The 14,984-nt window shown below is 41.7% G+C and overlaps 2 protein-coding genes across 3 annotated transcripts in view; one reads left to right on the plus strand and one right to left on the minus strand.

Moving 5' to 3' along the window:
* Positions 1–14,984, plus strand: part of cnksr2a (connector enhancer of kinase suppressor of Ras 2a) — a 357,881-nt gene that overhangs the window by 340,377 nt on the left and 2,520 nt on the right. The window lies entirely within an intron of this gene.
* LOC118225858 (kelch-like protein 34) lies at positions 8,196–9,971 on the minus strand. Its single transcript, XM_035414900.1, has one exon. The coding sequence runs from the start codon at positions 9,969–9,971 to the stop codon at positions 8,196–8,198; it is 1,776 nt and encodes a 591-aa protein (XP_035270791.1).

The raw sequence follows: 14,984 nt of genomic DNA on the forward strand, positions 1-14,984 counted from the left end.
CATTCTAAAACCGTTTAGTCTCGATGCAAATCATTGATCTTAACTAGCCTTAACGTTACCGTTATTTACATTGCCATCAAGTTCATCAATATATAAGCCGGTGTATAGGTGGAGCAGAGCCGGGTCTGATTTCTGTGTAAAGATGTCAAGCTGGAGAAAACTAAATAAAAGAATACGGCAGTATGGATTAGCGTTGTTGTTATTTTATTACGCTTCCTCGTATGTTCCTTCAGCCTTGATGCCCTTTTTTGATGAAATCTCCTTTGTTTTTGTTTTATTCTTCTTATTCTGATTGCTAATTTAACACCCAGCTCAGCTTTATTCTCGAACAGTTTAGCTAGCAAAACCAGAAACAAGGCAGTTGTTTCAAAAATATCACCACACAACAATCATTCACGATGATGATGCACGAGATACATAATTGCACAAGCCACAGCGAAGCCCGCAAATTCTTCTCTGCAGTGTAAAGACGTTCATACCGAGCAAAAGGTGGATAAAGAACGTTTGTGGAAATTGATCATCAGTAATTCTACCCCAGGTCTGCTACAGCATTTTAACCCGGCTCGGCAGAGTAAAGACAGCTTAAGTTAGCCTAATGTTAGACAATGAATGAGTATGTACATAACGTTACTTGTATAACAACCATTTTTTATTCAGTAAATAATAAGTGTAATAGTTGACGTGGCCCAGGTGCCAACTGACCGACGTCACACAGGCGACACTGGTTGGATCCGGTTGGATCTATGGGAAGTGAGGTCCAAAAACACACCTGCAATTACCGCTTCTCGCCATTGGTACCGCCAAAGAGAACGAAACTGAAATCTTCGAGATTGTAACTTTAAAGAACAGAAAAAAGTAATGCTGTACAGAGTTTCAGACAGCTTTCTAATTATTTGCTTCTGGACCATAAGACATTTTTTAAACTGCCTGAAAATTATGACGATGTAATTGATAATGATTAAAAACTTGCACAGTTTGCATAGGTTAGTCATGCTGAGGTATAGGTCTACTTGTCAGAACACCTGAACAAAATAATGGTAGTCTTACCCCCGAATTCCACCGGGTGCGGCTGCGTCACGTTCCGGCTGCGACGTGGCCGCCGGAGCTGATCGTGGCCACTCTAGATGATGCTTGTGGTTCCACCAGATGCGCCACAGCGCGTTTCGGAAACGTCCCAGAAGCGGCTCTCCGCTCTGCTAAAAATAGGCGCCTTGCCTATTTTTGACGGAAGCTGCTTCTGGGATGCTTCAAGTAGGAGAAGAAATGGGTAGTCAGTCCCACTTTCCCCTCCACTATGACGCCCCTGGCAGACTCCTGATCATATATGAATGTATTTTTAACGACGAAAACACAGCCACAAATCTTTGATCCATGTTGTTCATAACTGAACTTAACTGTAGGCTATTAACTTTGTCTGTAGTCTACAGCACAACAAAGTAGGAAATAACAAAAATAAACACAATTAAAACAGACAAAAAAGAAACCATTTAACTACGTAGCCTACTTAACCATGGTAGAAGCACAAAAATCAAGGAAAAATGACCAAATCGGGAAGTCAACTAAATCGGGCAGACAAAACGCTCCGCTTCTGAAAAGCTCCCAGTCGGGTTTGAAACTGTGCGGAGGAAGGAACAAAACCACGTCGCAGCCAGAACACGACGCAGCCGCATCCGGTGGAATTCAGGGGTTAGACATTCAAAATGCCCATTTGGCTACCCCCTACATAAGTACATTTTAATACATAATGTTGAGCAGTTAATTGTTGATGTGGGTTTATGCATATTTATTTATTTCATTTTTGTTGCAAGTATATTGTATGCATTCCATACAGCAATTCTGTTGGTGGCCCTAGTCGCACATACATAAATAAATGTTTGTCTGAAGTTTAGGATTGTGGATTTTGCACAGGTAAGCCAGGTATTCACCTCTATTGCCAACCTCATATCCACATGAACATTAATGTCCTGGTCAGTATTTATATAGTTATGTATTTGCATAGTTATACACACACACACACACACACAATATACATACGTATTTGATCACTTGTTGTTTTGCATGATTTATTGATATTACAAATTGTCTACAATAAAAAATAGAAAATACATTTTTGTGAGTGTTTACCACAGAAGTGAAAAAGCCTCCAAATTTGTGAAAAAGGCAATAAATTATTTCACTGGCCCCAAAATGGGCTCAGTCATCACAGAAAAGTGAGAAGAAAAAGTGATAATGATACTGAGACTATTGCCAGATAATTTTGAAATATTATGATCAATGCTGTTATATATATGTTGAAATGTAATGTCCTGAGTGCATTTTAGGATGGGAGATTGTGAACTCTGCAGCATACAAGTAAGAGCTGTATTGCATACCATACCAATGTGCAGGGATACGGTCCCTCAACATGCTTCACTAAAGCATGTGTCCCCAACACTGCTCCAAGGATTAATTGTGTTACTATTAATTCTCTTCATCTACCACACTATTTATTTTATTTTTGTTTTGTTTCTTTTCAGCTTTTAAACAAATGTGACTATATCTGCATTAATAAAGTTAAGCTCTTAAAATAAACACTGTATTGACTGCGTGGGTGTGGCTGCTTTTCCTCCTGTCTTACCAGGCAGGCAGCTGTTATTGGACATTCAACAGGTGGTGGAAGAAAATTCTGTTTCACCCCCCTTGCTTTCTATTGTCCAGAATCAGGTGTTTCCACAGCAACAGAATGTTTAGGTTATCTTCAGTATTGCAGCAATATGGCAGTTCTCCTGCAGATGGCACTCATTCAACTGTAACATGACTTTGAATGCATACAGAACCCCATTCACAACATATCTTAAAAAAGGCTGATTAAAGACAGTTGCAATTTTCTTATTACTTTTATGTATATCATAACAAATATGACCTGAACAAGAATTAAACATATTTTAGGTATGTGATGTGGCCAATAGCATCATAATTTCAAACTAATCACAGTTTTACAAATATGTTGTGTAAATGACTGAGTACAGGCACTTATGGAAATCCTGTTATAATATTGTTTTATTTTTAAATAATATACATATATTGAATCTAATCTTAGTTTAACATGTTGAAGGCCAGAGCTTGGTCTTGTCGCAGGTTTATATTCATGTGTCACTAATAATGCCCTTTACATATCTATAGCCGATCTATATTAAAGAACCACTGTGTTTAATTAGAAGTACATTGCTCATATGAAAAAATAATCCTTTATTACTTTTCTTCTTATGTCTTAAGACAAGTCCATTATTGGGACAAATGGCATCACAGGTGTTTCTGTTTAGTCAGGTGTGTTCAATTGCTGACTTAGTGCAGGTATAAGAGCACCATGAGCACCAGAGTTGTGCCAATGATAGCCAAGGAAGCCATTATGAAACTCAACTGTTTAGAACATCATTAAGAAGAAAGGGCCTCATTCATCAATATCTTCCTAAGTTTTCTCTTAAATCTGTTCTCGAGAAAGGTCCTAAGAAAAGTCTACGTCAGATTCATGACATGTTCTTAAACCGCAGAATTGTTCACACCTGTGTTCTTATAAATGATGAATCCCATTGTCTTTGTAAGTTGAAAGCGCGTGCCAGTTGTTCCTAATTAGCAAAGGTAAATGCCCCGCCAATCCCCATAAGGGCATGAGACTGCAGGGCCGTGTGCACACACAGAAATTGAAAAGAAAAGTTGAGAGAGAAGTCAAGAATGCCCAAACGAAAATCTAAAGACGGTGGAGCTCCGGACTCCAAACGTAAGAAAAACTTCAGTAGTTCTGAAGTGGAGGTACTGCTGCAGGAAGTGAACAGCAAACGACCTGTCATATTTAATAGCGTCAGTAGTGGATATAAAATAAAACACAAAAAAAGATGCATGGGATGCTATTACTCATTCAGTGAGCACTGTATCCGGAGAAGGTCGCACAACAGATTAAGCAAAAAAAAAAAAAGGTTTGATGTCAAATCTGAGGCAAAAAAAAAAAAATGTTGGTGGGAGTGGGCTCAATGAATTGCGTGTTATGCATTCAAATGACAAAGCGCTTCTTGTCACATTAATACCGCTAATTAAATCAACCGGCAGTAAACTGCATCGGAGAAATTAGCCGTTTCAACCCGTCGCTACACAGAACACTGCACAAAAAATTTATTGCCAGTCATTTTGGTGTCACCCCCCTCTGGTGGTGTCACCCGCTGTGGTCTGCACCCCCCTAGTGACGCCTCTGAATAAGTGTTCTCTTCTTCAACGTGTCCATGTGTTTAAAAAGTGTTACCTAAGTGCTTAGTTTGTATTCAAAATTTAAACATTTGCTTTTGCAGTATAGCCCAAACATTGCATAATTGAAACCCCCAAAAATAAAAGGTCACTACAATGGTTTGATTATTATCATTTATTTACAGATGAACTCCCACTGAGGCAACCACCCTCTGAGGCGGAACCTGGCACCTTAATGCTAATGAACCTTACAATAATGAAAATAATAATTTAAAAATATTATAAATGATAAAAATATTATTGTAATTTAAATCCTATAATATTATACAACTATAGAATTGAAAAAAATGCAATTACCAATTATTTTGCACAAACATGTCAGCACTCAAATGTGTGCTCTTGAGTGTGCGTAGATTCTGTTCTTATCTAAGAATAAATCCCAAATAAGAAAACATTGGTGAATGTCAGAATCTTTGTGAAAACTGCGTACGTGGGTTTTAAGAAGAAAATTCTTCTTAAGAACGATTGGTGAATGAGGCCCAATGAGACCAACGGTGAGGAATTACAAAGGGCCTGGTAGGCCAAGGAAGGATATGCGTCAAAGTGTTAAACATGACTACATTCATTTACATAATATTAATATGTCCCAAATGTTATGATGCCCTCAAATGTGGGGGACTATGTATACAATGTGCTGTCATTTCTAAATGTTGAAACCAAAATGTATAAATTAAAGCTGAGAATGTGGACTTGAACTACATATGAATTGTTTCATTACAAATCTACAATTGTGGAGCACAGAGCCAAATCAATAAAAAAATATTTCTTTGCCCCAAACATTATGGAGATTGCTGTATGTGTCTGGGAGGTGCATAGTTGTCACTTGCTTATTTATGGCATTTCAAACAAGCCTCCTTGGATAACTGAAGTTAATAAAAATTATAATTTCTTTTACTAGAAGTTGTTAACTAGCAATATTACATTTTGAGTTTATCAAAACCATATCTCCAACAATTCCACTGTGTTGTGTTGATGTCAAAAGACATACACTTGTGTCACCCTGCAAACTACATCACATATCACCTTTATATTGTATATCTTGACCCCATAATGGTTCACATAATAAATCACACCACAGTCAGGTGGTGTCCACAACTGCATATGTATTGAAACAAAGGCACCCCACACAGGGAATCCACATTCCACAAAAATGTTATGTTTAGTTATCTCAGCAGTCAGGGAATTGCCCATTACAGAACCCCATATATGCTGGAATGAGCCATGATGAGAAGGGCGGCTATGGCTTTCACAGTGACTCGGAGGGCATAGGAACCTGCTGAGCTGCTCTTTATACCCGGAAGAATTAGCTGGCAGATATTAGCCACTGTCAGCAAAGTGAGATGTGGCTCAGTCTTATTCTTTATCTTATCTCCTTCCTGCAGTTCTCAGTACATGTAGTAGCAGTAATAATTTACAGTAAATATTCTATGGAGATTTGATGTGCAGTTATTATTTCCTATTAGTGTAGTCTGCGTGTAGCACTAATCTAAGGCAGTTATTCTGCATAATTACACAGAACTAATTTTTTTTGTAATTTATCTTTCATTGTTTTTTGTAAAAAAAGAAACTGGGTTGCTTTATTGCCACCTCAATACCAACAAAATACAGCATGTAATATTTTCAAATATTCATGGCAGTGATACTTTTCAGTGACAAACTGATAAAAGTAATTTCAAATAATTTTGAAGTCCATCTTTTTGTGACTTCAAATGAAAATTCTCCTTTGTGTATACCCCTTTGACAAAAAAAAGTGATTTTCTTTGGTTGCTGGGTCTCCTGTTGATTATCAGTAGAGGGTGATTGCTTTTTCCAGGCGGCTAGAAATGCTTTAATCAGGTGTCTGTCCCCTGGCACCAGATCTTCATGTAAATTAAATATGGAAAAAAACCGCTGTCAAAATAATCGGTCTTTCATAGTCTAGTGTCCTTCATCCAAATGTCATAGACCTAGAGAGTCCCAAAAGATATTAGAAGGGTTTGTCATTAGAACGGCTTGCCATTCGGAAGCGCTGCAGTCAGTATGGAGACTGCATGCCCAGCTGTCTTGGTTTAGCTTTAGGAGTTACTAAAAAATATCTTCCACTAACAAAATTCCACATCTGAATTTGTGGATCAATATTGCACATTATTATAATATATTTTTTGTTTGTTTTGCACATCTTGTTTTCCCATTCCTCGTCAGTAATTTGCCTATTTAGCTCATTTTCCTATCTGCAGTTTCTGATTTGTGGTATAATTATCTGCATTGCTTCATCTGCTGATGTGGTAGGTTTAGACATGCATTGTGTTTTCAGAAGCCTGAAAAAGTGCGAATAGTGGTTTAACATCCTGCAACAAGTGTAACTTTGAACCAGTTCTGTATATTACCAGCAATGACACATTGCACCTCAGTTGCTGACTAAATTCACAATTTTACATATTGATCCCCCAACATAATGCTTCAGATTGCACATTCTCTTCAGTTGACAAAATGAAGACACACAGGACCAAGTTACATGAGAACATGTAGAAAACATGGGGTAGCATTGCTTTAGAATAGTGCTTGTATTAGTTTGGTGAGACATATACGTCTATGTGTATGCTGTACTTCAGCGTTGAGTTTGCTGTGCTTCAGTAAATTTTCTATAAATCATTTAGTATGCAGACCAATTTTATAAATTGTGCAAACAAAAGTTCAAATGTGTGATTTGTATGTGTAACTTTTTTTTTTTTTACATTGAATACATTTCAGCTGATTCTTTAATAATATAATGTGGAAATATATTTATAAAGGAATATTATTCACATGGTATTAAACTGTTTCTGATCGCTGATGGTTTTCATGAAATGATCAGATTGGCAGATGGAATCTTGAGGAATCTGCTACAGCGGTGATATGCCCCTCCTCTTTCAGCAAGCCTGCCTTCCTCCCTGAAGTTTATCTCAGGCCAATTGTTGCTAATGATCACTCCTTTAACGACCCTCTACTCATGTCACTGGCAATTACCACACCCTTGTTACCCCCTGGGGTCAAAGCTCATGGTTTTTTATGAATCCCTCTTTAACCATTATTCTAACCACACCACAGAATGAGGATTACTCTTAAGTGACCACCATTTCAGATCTTCACACACATGCTGGGGGCTGTGGATTAAAGAGATTAATTAATTACTTAACCCACTTGCTGTACTCTGTTATCGGTATCAAAACAGCAGTTTCAATTTAAAGGTGCAGTCCTTGTCACAATGCAGACAAATTGTCAATTATATTTTAGTCTGTATCATTTACAGTTTACAGTTGCAGGTCTCTCATGCCAAGAAAAACAAACCTGTGTTATTAAAGTATATGACATGCCTATCAAATCCTCTATACTTGTCTGGCTGTTTCAGTTGTGCGTGTACAAACCTGAAAACTAGGCTGCAGCTATGTTGAATTCTTATGCGGTTTCCCTTTGTAACACTGGATTTTATCCACACATTAACGCTGGCAAAATAGTTCTCAATTATAAATATTTATATCTGGATTACACCCGGACATAGTTTCTCTGCGACTCACCTAATACTGTTCAATTCTTTTTGAACCAAAGAATGCCCTTTTTAATGTTCTTTCATTCTTCACCAGTCTTTCTCTTTCTTCACTTCCTAGCTCACACTCTTTCTCCATTACTCATTCATTGGAAGAAGCCTTTCATCGCCATGAGAAATATGCCTCCCCCCATGCCCACCACATTACTGCCTATGGTCTGCTGACCCCACCTATCAGCACACTGAGTTGTCTCCAGTGATAGCAGACCGTCCCTTAGACCTCTCTTGCCAAGATTCCACCCACAGAAGTTTTTGTCACCGGGGATAGGTCTCCACTCTGTTAGCTGCAGACCACGCCATGCGAGTGGGTGCACATGCGTTTGTGTGCCCATGTGAGAGCTGTGCCGTGGGAGCATATCTATGTCTCAGTGAGGTCGGGGATGTGCATCAGGGTGCACTGTGTCCCACTTAGTGGCTTGGGCAGCTTGCACACCTCCCTCCAGCTATCACTTTCAGTGTCGTATGCCAGCACATTGGGTGTGGACACTTCCTGTGCATCTCGCCACTTCCGGCCTCCGATCAGCAGCACCTGCTCATCGTGTGGCGGAGGCAGCAGTGTAAGGCCGTAGCAGAAGCGGTCATTCAGCAGGGGCCGGAGGCGGGTCCACTCGTCCTGCACCGGGTTGTAGCACTCGATGTCACAGAAGGGCTCATATATCCCTAGAAAGGTGTAGATCCTGTCTCTGACCACTGCCATTTGGTGGCTGTAGCGGGCGATGGACATAGGGGCCCGTTTCTCCCACTGGCTCCCACAGGGCTCCAGGCTGTAGACTTCCCGGCTACTCTCATGATGGTTGCCATGAATTCCGCCTGAGATGTAGATGGTGCCCCCATGTGTGGCGCAGGCCTGGCCATGTATAGGCTGTGGGAGGTCCATGGCCCTCCGCCAGCAATCTGCCTGCATGTCATATGCCTCCACCGTGTCCAGTACCACCTCCTCTTCTCCTCTGCCGCTGCGCCCCCCGATGACATGTATCACCCTGTTCACCATGCAGCAGGAGAACCATGCCCGCCTCTCACTCATCGGCGCAAGCACCTCCCAGTGCTGAAACCTGGGGTCGTAGCGCCACACCTGGCCAGTGACCACCCTGCCAATCACCTTCTCGCTCTCGTCCACCTCCACCACTTCCCCACCCAGGACAAACAGGAAGTTGCCCAGCGTGCAGACGCAGTGGTGCTGGACCCTGCATGGAAGCAGGGTGAGGGAGTGGAACTTCCTCAAGTGGGGATCGAAGGTAAGGACCTCCCTCTCAGGGCGGTCGGCCTCTGGGCCCCCGCCCACCAGTAGCACCTTGCAGGTTTGAGTCCGCAGAGTGCTGTGGGTGGTCTGCAGCAGAGGTTTGCATGCCCCCAGCTGGTGGTACTCCAGCGCCTTAAGGACCAGGCTCTTTATGAAGGGAGTCTGTAGTGCAGGGCGGCTGGTGCACAGCAGGGTCAGCTCCTCTGGCGGTACCAAGGCAAAACGGATATTGCTTAGCAACAAGTTGCTCCTTAGGCTGCTCAGCTTGTGGTGGTCCAGCCAGTCTAGCAGCAGGGAGAGCAGGGCCAGCTCCTGCACTCCAGGCATCTCCTCAGCTCTCAGAACCACCCGCAGGGAGTCCGCATTCAGCTCCAGGAGCCCCTCCCAGTCCCCACCCCCGGGCTTCAGGAACTCCCCCATCCTTTGCGCAATGAAGCTGTTAGCAGCGGAGAGGGCATCGGCCATGTCGTAGCGGGCTGCGATGTTGGCGAAAAAGCAGCAGTTGTCAGGCGAAAGGTTGTCAGCGATGTAGCTGCTGCAAAGCTGAATGGCACTGGTGACCTGCAGGTAGCAAGCAGCCTCCAGCACATCCTCCAGGGTGGAGGGAGACATGGAGAGCCAGGATGAGTAGATAAAGTCCAGGATGTGGCTCAAGCCCACATCAGACAGCAGGGGCAGGTAGATGGTTGGGGCCTGGAACTCATGAGTGTGCTCCTGGAAAAGGGACCAGAAGTAGTCACTGGAAGAGGCCAGCAGGCTGCGATGTGTGGGGAAGTGGGTGCCGCCTCCCGCCACCAGCACCACATCACAGAGACGGCCCTCCATTCGTAGCCGCTGGTACCGCGACAGGACATTCCCCCCGTAGGTCTCACTCAGCACCAGGAAGTAGCTCATCTTGAAGCAGCAGGAAGATCCTGCCACAACGCGTTGTGATAGAAAGGGGCCGTTGCTCCTGCGATGTCGACCCCACAGTCGCCCTAAGGCATCTGGCACATTAGCGCAATGTTTGTGGGGGTTAATCAGAGAGAAAGAGCGAGAGAGGGAGAGAGACGGTGGGGGGTGGGTAGACGCCTGCCCAGCCGCTTAAAAACATCTTGTCTGTGGTATTATGAGCCTGGCAGAGACAGGGATCCATCCCGTGACCCGTGCCCCTGTTTGTTCCAACAGAATGAGGTATGTCTACTCTTTCATTGCAACGAAGTGTCAGGGGGCACACGGGGGTGGTGGGGGGGCCACAGCATAACTGTGCTACCCTTTCGCTCCACTCCGCTTGGGAGTATTGCAACGATTGGATCAGCACCGGGGGGCTTAGCAGTTTGGTGAATCTGAACTCACCCCAGAAGAAATAGGATGCTTAGTCAGAGGGAAGGATTGCAGGACCTGGGTATATGCATGACCGGGTTAGTATGAGGCATGGTGGGTGGTGGGAAAGAGTACTTGGGAGGTAGAGCAGGGCGGTATATAGTTAAATGCATAAGTCAAGCTGCTGAGACAGGAGTTTTTTGGGGGCTTAGAAAGCTTGGGGAGAGAGAGATGTGCATGTGGTGTGTTTGAACCGCTCAACAATTTACGGCCTGTAGTTTTGAGACAGCAGAGCTTCTGGGCGAGAGCCTTGTGAATTATACAAATCATCATCCATGAATAGCAGCTGGCTTGGGGCCCTGCATTCAGGGGGTTTGGCTGGTGGTATTACAGCCATGGGGGTGATTACAAGGACACTGTGACACTCTTAGGGCACAATCTCTAGCACATTGACCACAGGCTTAAGTTCATGTGATCAGTTTAGGTTTGTTTTAAGCTTGAACATTAACAGCATGTTGTTTAATTAGTAATGTGAGATGAATGGGCAATGAAGAGACAGAAAAAGAGTGTGCACTGTACTGTATGTCATGGAATCTTGTCCTGATTTTATGGTAAATTCCTGAACCATGTGTTTGTGTGATAGAAATAAAGAGAAAGTATGTTGTTTACCATTTGCTCTTTGAGGAAGTGGACAGAGATACATGACTTTCAGAGGCCAGATCGTGTTACTGTGCCAGTGTTAGTGTCAGCTTACCACACACATTGACATGGCAGATATCTCTAGCCCTCAATCAGAAGACTTCCACCATTACTATCACCACTACCATTTTTCTGTCTCACACGCACACAAGCATACACCGATCAGCCACAACATTAAAACCACCTATTTAATATTGTGTAGGTCTGACCCGTCTGACCCGTCGAGGCATGGACTCCACCTCTGAAGGTGTCCTCTGGTATATTTGGATTTCTGTATATATTTGTATCTGATATTTTGTATCAACTGTAAATTTGTATCTGATTGTGTTACTTTGTTGTCTTTGATGCTGCAACAGTGCAAATTCCCCCCGGGATCAATAAAGTACACTACTGCTACTACTACTACTACTACTAATACTACTACTACTTATTACATTATTGGTTTTTATTACATAAAAAATTTGAAATGGATTACATTATTGGGAGTTATTACACTATTGGTAGTTTATTACATTGTTAGTTGCTACAGGGCTATAAAAAGCTAAGATATTGTTAGAGGGTGAATTATTTCCACATGATTTAAAAAACTCTTGACGGGTCAGAGTTGTTTTGGCGACAGGAGGGGGACCCACACAATATTAGGCAGGTGGTTTTAATGTTGTGGCTGATCGGTGTACATACTGAGTATGATTTTTTTTTTAAACATTAGACTACAAACAACAATATGTTTGATTATGGTCACACCAGAGGATGTTGTATCATTCAACTCACCTTTCAGCCAACTCCTCTTTGATGTGCTTGGTACTGAGAAGGGAAGAAAGTGGTGCACCACAGAGGATGGAGTACAAGGAATAAACCACGACAGGTTATCCTGTTATTGGAAAATAATGTACGATGGGGTTGTCATACAATGAGGGTTGTCATGCAAAACTCTCGTTGGTAGTTCTATTTGGACCATTGTTATGCAAAATTCTGGTTGGTAGTTCTATTTGCACCATTGTTAAGCAAAAACCTCATTTATTGTTACCACACTCATTCATTTGAATGGTAGAGATTTTAATTCACCATCACTCACACTGAGAAAATCTGGGGTGTGGGTCAATGAGAATCCCTTCATATCAGCCCCATGGAAATGAGCATTTGATGTAAATTTTTTTTTTCACACAAGAGTGCAGTGATCACTAAACCAAACTTATTAAACAGTTTGTGCAGAATAATTGTATCAATTGCATTTATTGGTAAGTCAAAATTAAGGATAAGTGTTGATTGAAGCCGTAGTCTTGTATGTGAACTCTGTCAACAATTGAGAGACAACAATTGATCTTGAGGTCACTGGGAGTGTCAAAGTTGTTTTTTCTATTTTATTCTTTTTTTCTCCCCTTTCACCTCAAATAAACGTAAGCTAGAATGGCCAAGAAATTTGGTAGGCTTGTTTGGATATCTGAACTCTTGGATCCCTTAAATTATGGCGCAGATTGAACACCTGGTGGTGTTAAAATTTTGACATTCACAAGACCAGTACCTGCACCCTGTTTGCCCTAGTGTCACTGTTACAAAGTCCATTAATATCTCACATATATACGTAACTGGTACCTCCTCTGTTGGGGACTGACTGTGTGCAGTCCATGCACACAGCACATGAACATGTCCATTGCGTCACAATTGAACAGCGCCAGAGCGTCTGTAATGGTCCGCTTGTTTACTGGAGAGGGCTGGGAGATTTGTTTCTGTGCTGCATCCTAATAGATATGTTGAGTGCGTGCATCTAAATTTGAGTACCGTTCTTAATATTTTGCTGGAGTTGTTACGGGCAATATTTACTGTCATTTAAAAGATAAGTAACGTTAGCTGATAGTAGCCGATATTGCTAGCTATACATTGCATTATGTTAAACGCATTTTCTGTTTATCGTGCGTTGCACAAACGTTTATTTTTATCTTGTTATATACCCTAGTTGCACTGTAATTCAAAGCTGCTAGCTGGGCGAATTATACAGACTTGTTAGTAAACTTCTAGTGTATTTAACTACCTTGTGTTCATATCTAGTTCAATGCATGTATTTGTTTTGATATGCCGTGTTTTTACCGCAGTTCTTTCGTTAAGTAAGCCCGCTATTATAATGGGGTTTGTTTACCTAACGAGTTGTAAATGGGCTACCATTTACCATTTCCATTTACTTGTTGTATTGTATATATCATTTTATTACCATGTACCTAGATGCAATAATCTGATTATAATTTCCATTTGTATTTTTGTAGAACCACACACACCCTGTCATCTTCTCATTAAAGATTAGGTTTTGGACTTTGTTGCTGTTGTTCTTATCGGACAAGCCTGCAGTGATTCAACTCCCCTGAACCAGCACCCTAGTTCATTAGACCAGCATCATAATCACTACCATCTAATACAGTCAAAAAATTGGTGCAGAGGTCCCTCTACTCATGAGGAACAAATTTGCCTCAAGGACCCATAATGTCCACCATATTGGATTTTCCACTGTTTTGAATTTTTTTGAAAACACTTAAAATGCTTCACCTACCAACAAAATTTGGTATTTTACCTCTTTTCACCTCATACCTTTATACAGACATACTTTTCAAGAGGTTATGTCAACAAATGGCCAAATGACAATCCAATGAATTTTCACTGGGTGTGGCTTATTTCAAAATGCAAATAATTCCAAAACTTTATGGCATAAGGTTATGAAACCTGGTGTGTGTATTGGCAACTACATCATGACCTACTCTAGCCCTAAGGTTTTAGCCCAATGCAACCACATGGTGGCGCTATAGAGATCCAAATATAAAAATATTCGAAAAGGAACTAAAAATCATTGTTCCTTTGCGAAGATTTCAAACTGCCTTGAGAGAGAGTTTGAGAGGTAGAGCGTTTGCACAGTCTGTGCATAGTAAAATGATCACTGAACATTTTATAACTCTAGAACTCACATATACTCTGTTAGAATTTAATGAACAATGATCAGTTTCCTATGTGTGCTTGTGTTCATAGTATGTGCTTATGATTATATGTCTGTGGTGTGTGCGTGAGAGAGAGAGAGAGAGAGCTCCTGTGGGGGAGTTCAGATGGCACTGTATACAGGTCATCCTTCTTAAATGGGAAAGTGAGACACACTCTACGTATTTACACCCTGTCTGTCAGTCTGTCCTTCAGTAAAGGTCTGCCTGTCATACACTGGGCTTAACCAGTGATCCAGAAAACCACTGCTGCTCAGATATACACTCACAGCACAGTTTCTGTCCACAGATACTTGCTGAACCTCCAAGCCTCTGTGTCCTTCCCTAATCCATCACTTTTTCTTTTTGTTTTACTGACAAACTGTGATTATATCACTCCATCCCACTATCCACCAAGTTTCTCACTTCTTATCTACCTCTCCCTTAGACCATCTCTCATTCCATCTCTCTCTTTGTGAAGGCCAGGGGTCAGGACTTTGGAGAGGGATTGATGATCAGGAATTTCAAGCTGTTTTAGTGACCTGATCTCAGCTGCAGTTGTTTGGTCACTGTGTGCCCAGGCTAAGACAGCTGGCATTTGACACCTGGTATATATGTCACACTAACTTGGACTCAATATCTAGGAGCAGTTTTTCCCAGCTTTGGGTGCAACAAGAGTGGCGGGGCTGGGCCTCAATGTAGACTGACCAAGGGATCTGCTTTCACCCTGTAACACTGCATTGCAGACAACAGACAGTTTCACTCTGGTACAACACAAAAATGTGGCAGAGATTTGTGGAATATGAAATGAAGTTCAGTGCAAAATATTTGCATTTCACGTTCCAATTTCGCACCAAAAGACAAAATAATTTGCAGTTATTTTTGGAGAGTGTTATAAATGACAGTACTTATCTTATAGAGCAACATTTTATACCCTATGCTGTGTGCTATG

Source organism: Anguilla anguilla, chromosome 4, assembly GCF_013347855.1.
Source record: "Anguilla anguilla isolate fAngAng1 chromosome 4, fAngAng1.pri, whole genome shotgun sequence".
In the NCBI taxonomy this organism is placed as follows: domain Eukaryota; kingdom Metazoa; phylum Chordata; class Actinopteri; order Anguilliformes; family Anguillidae; genus Anguilla; species Anguilla anguilla.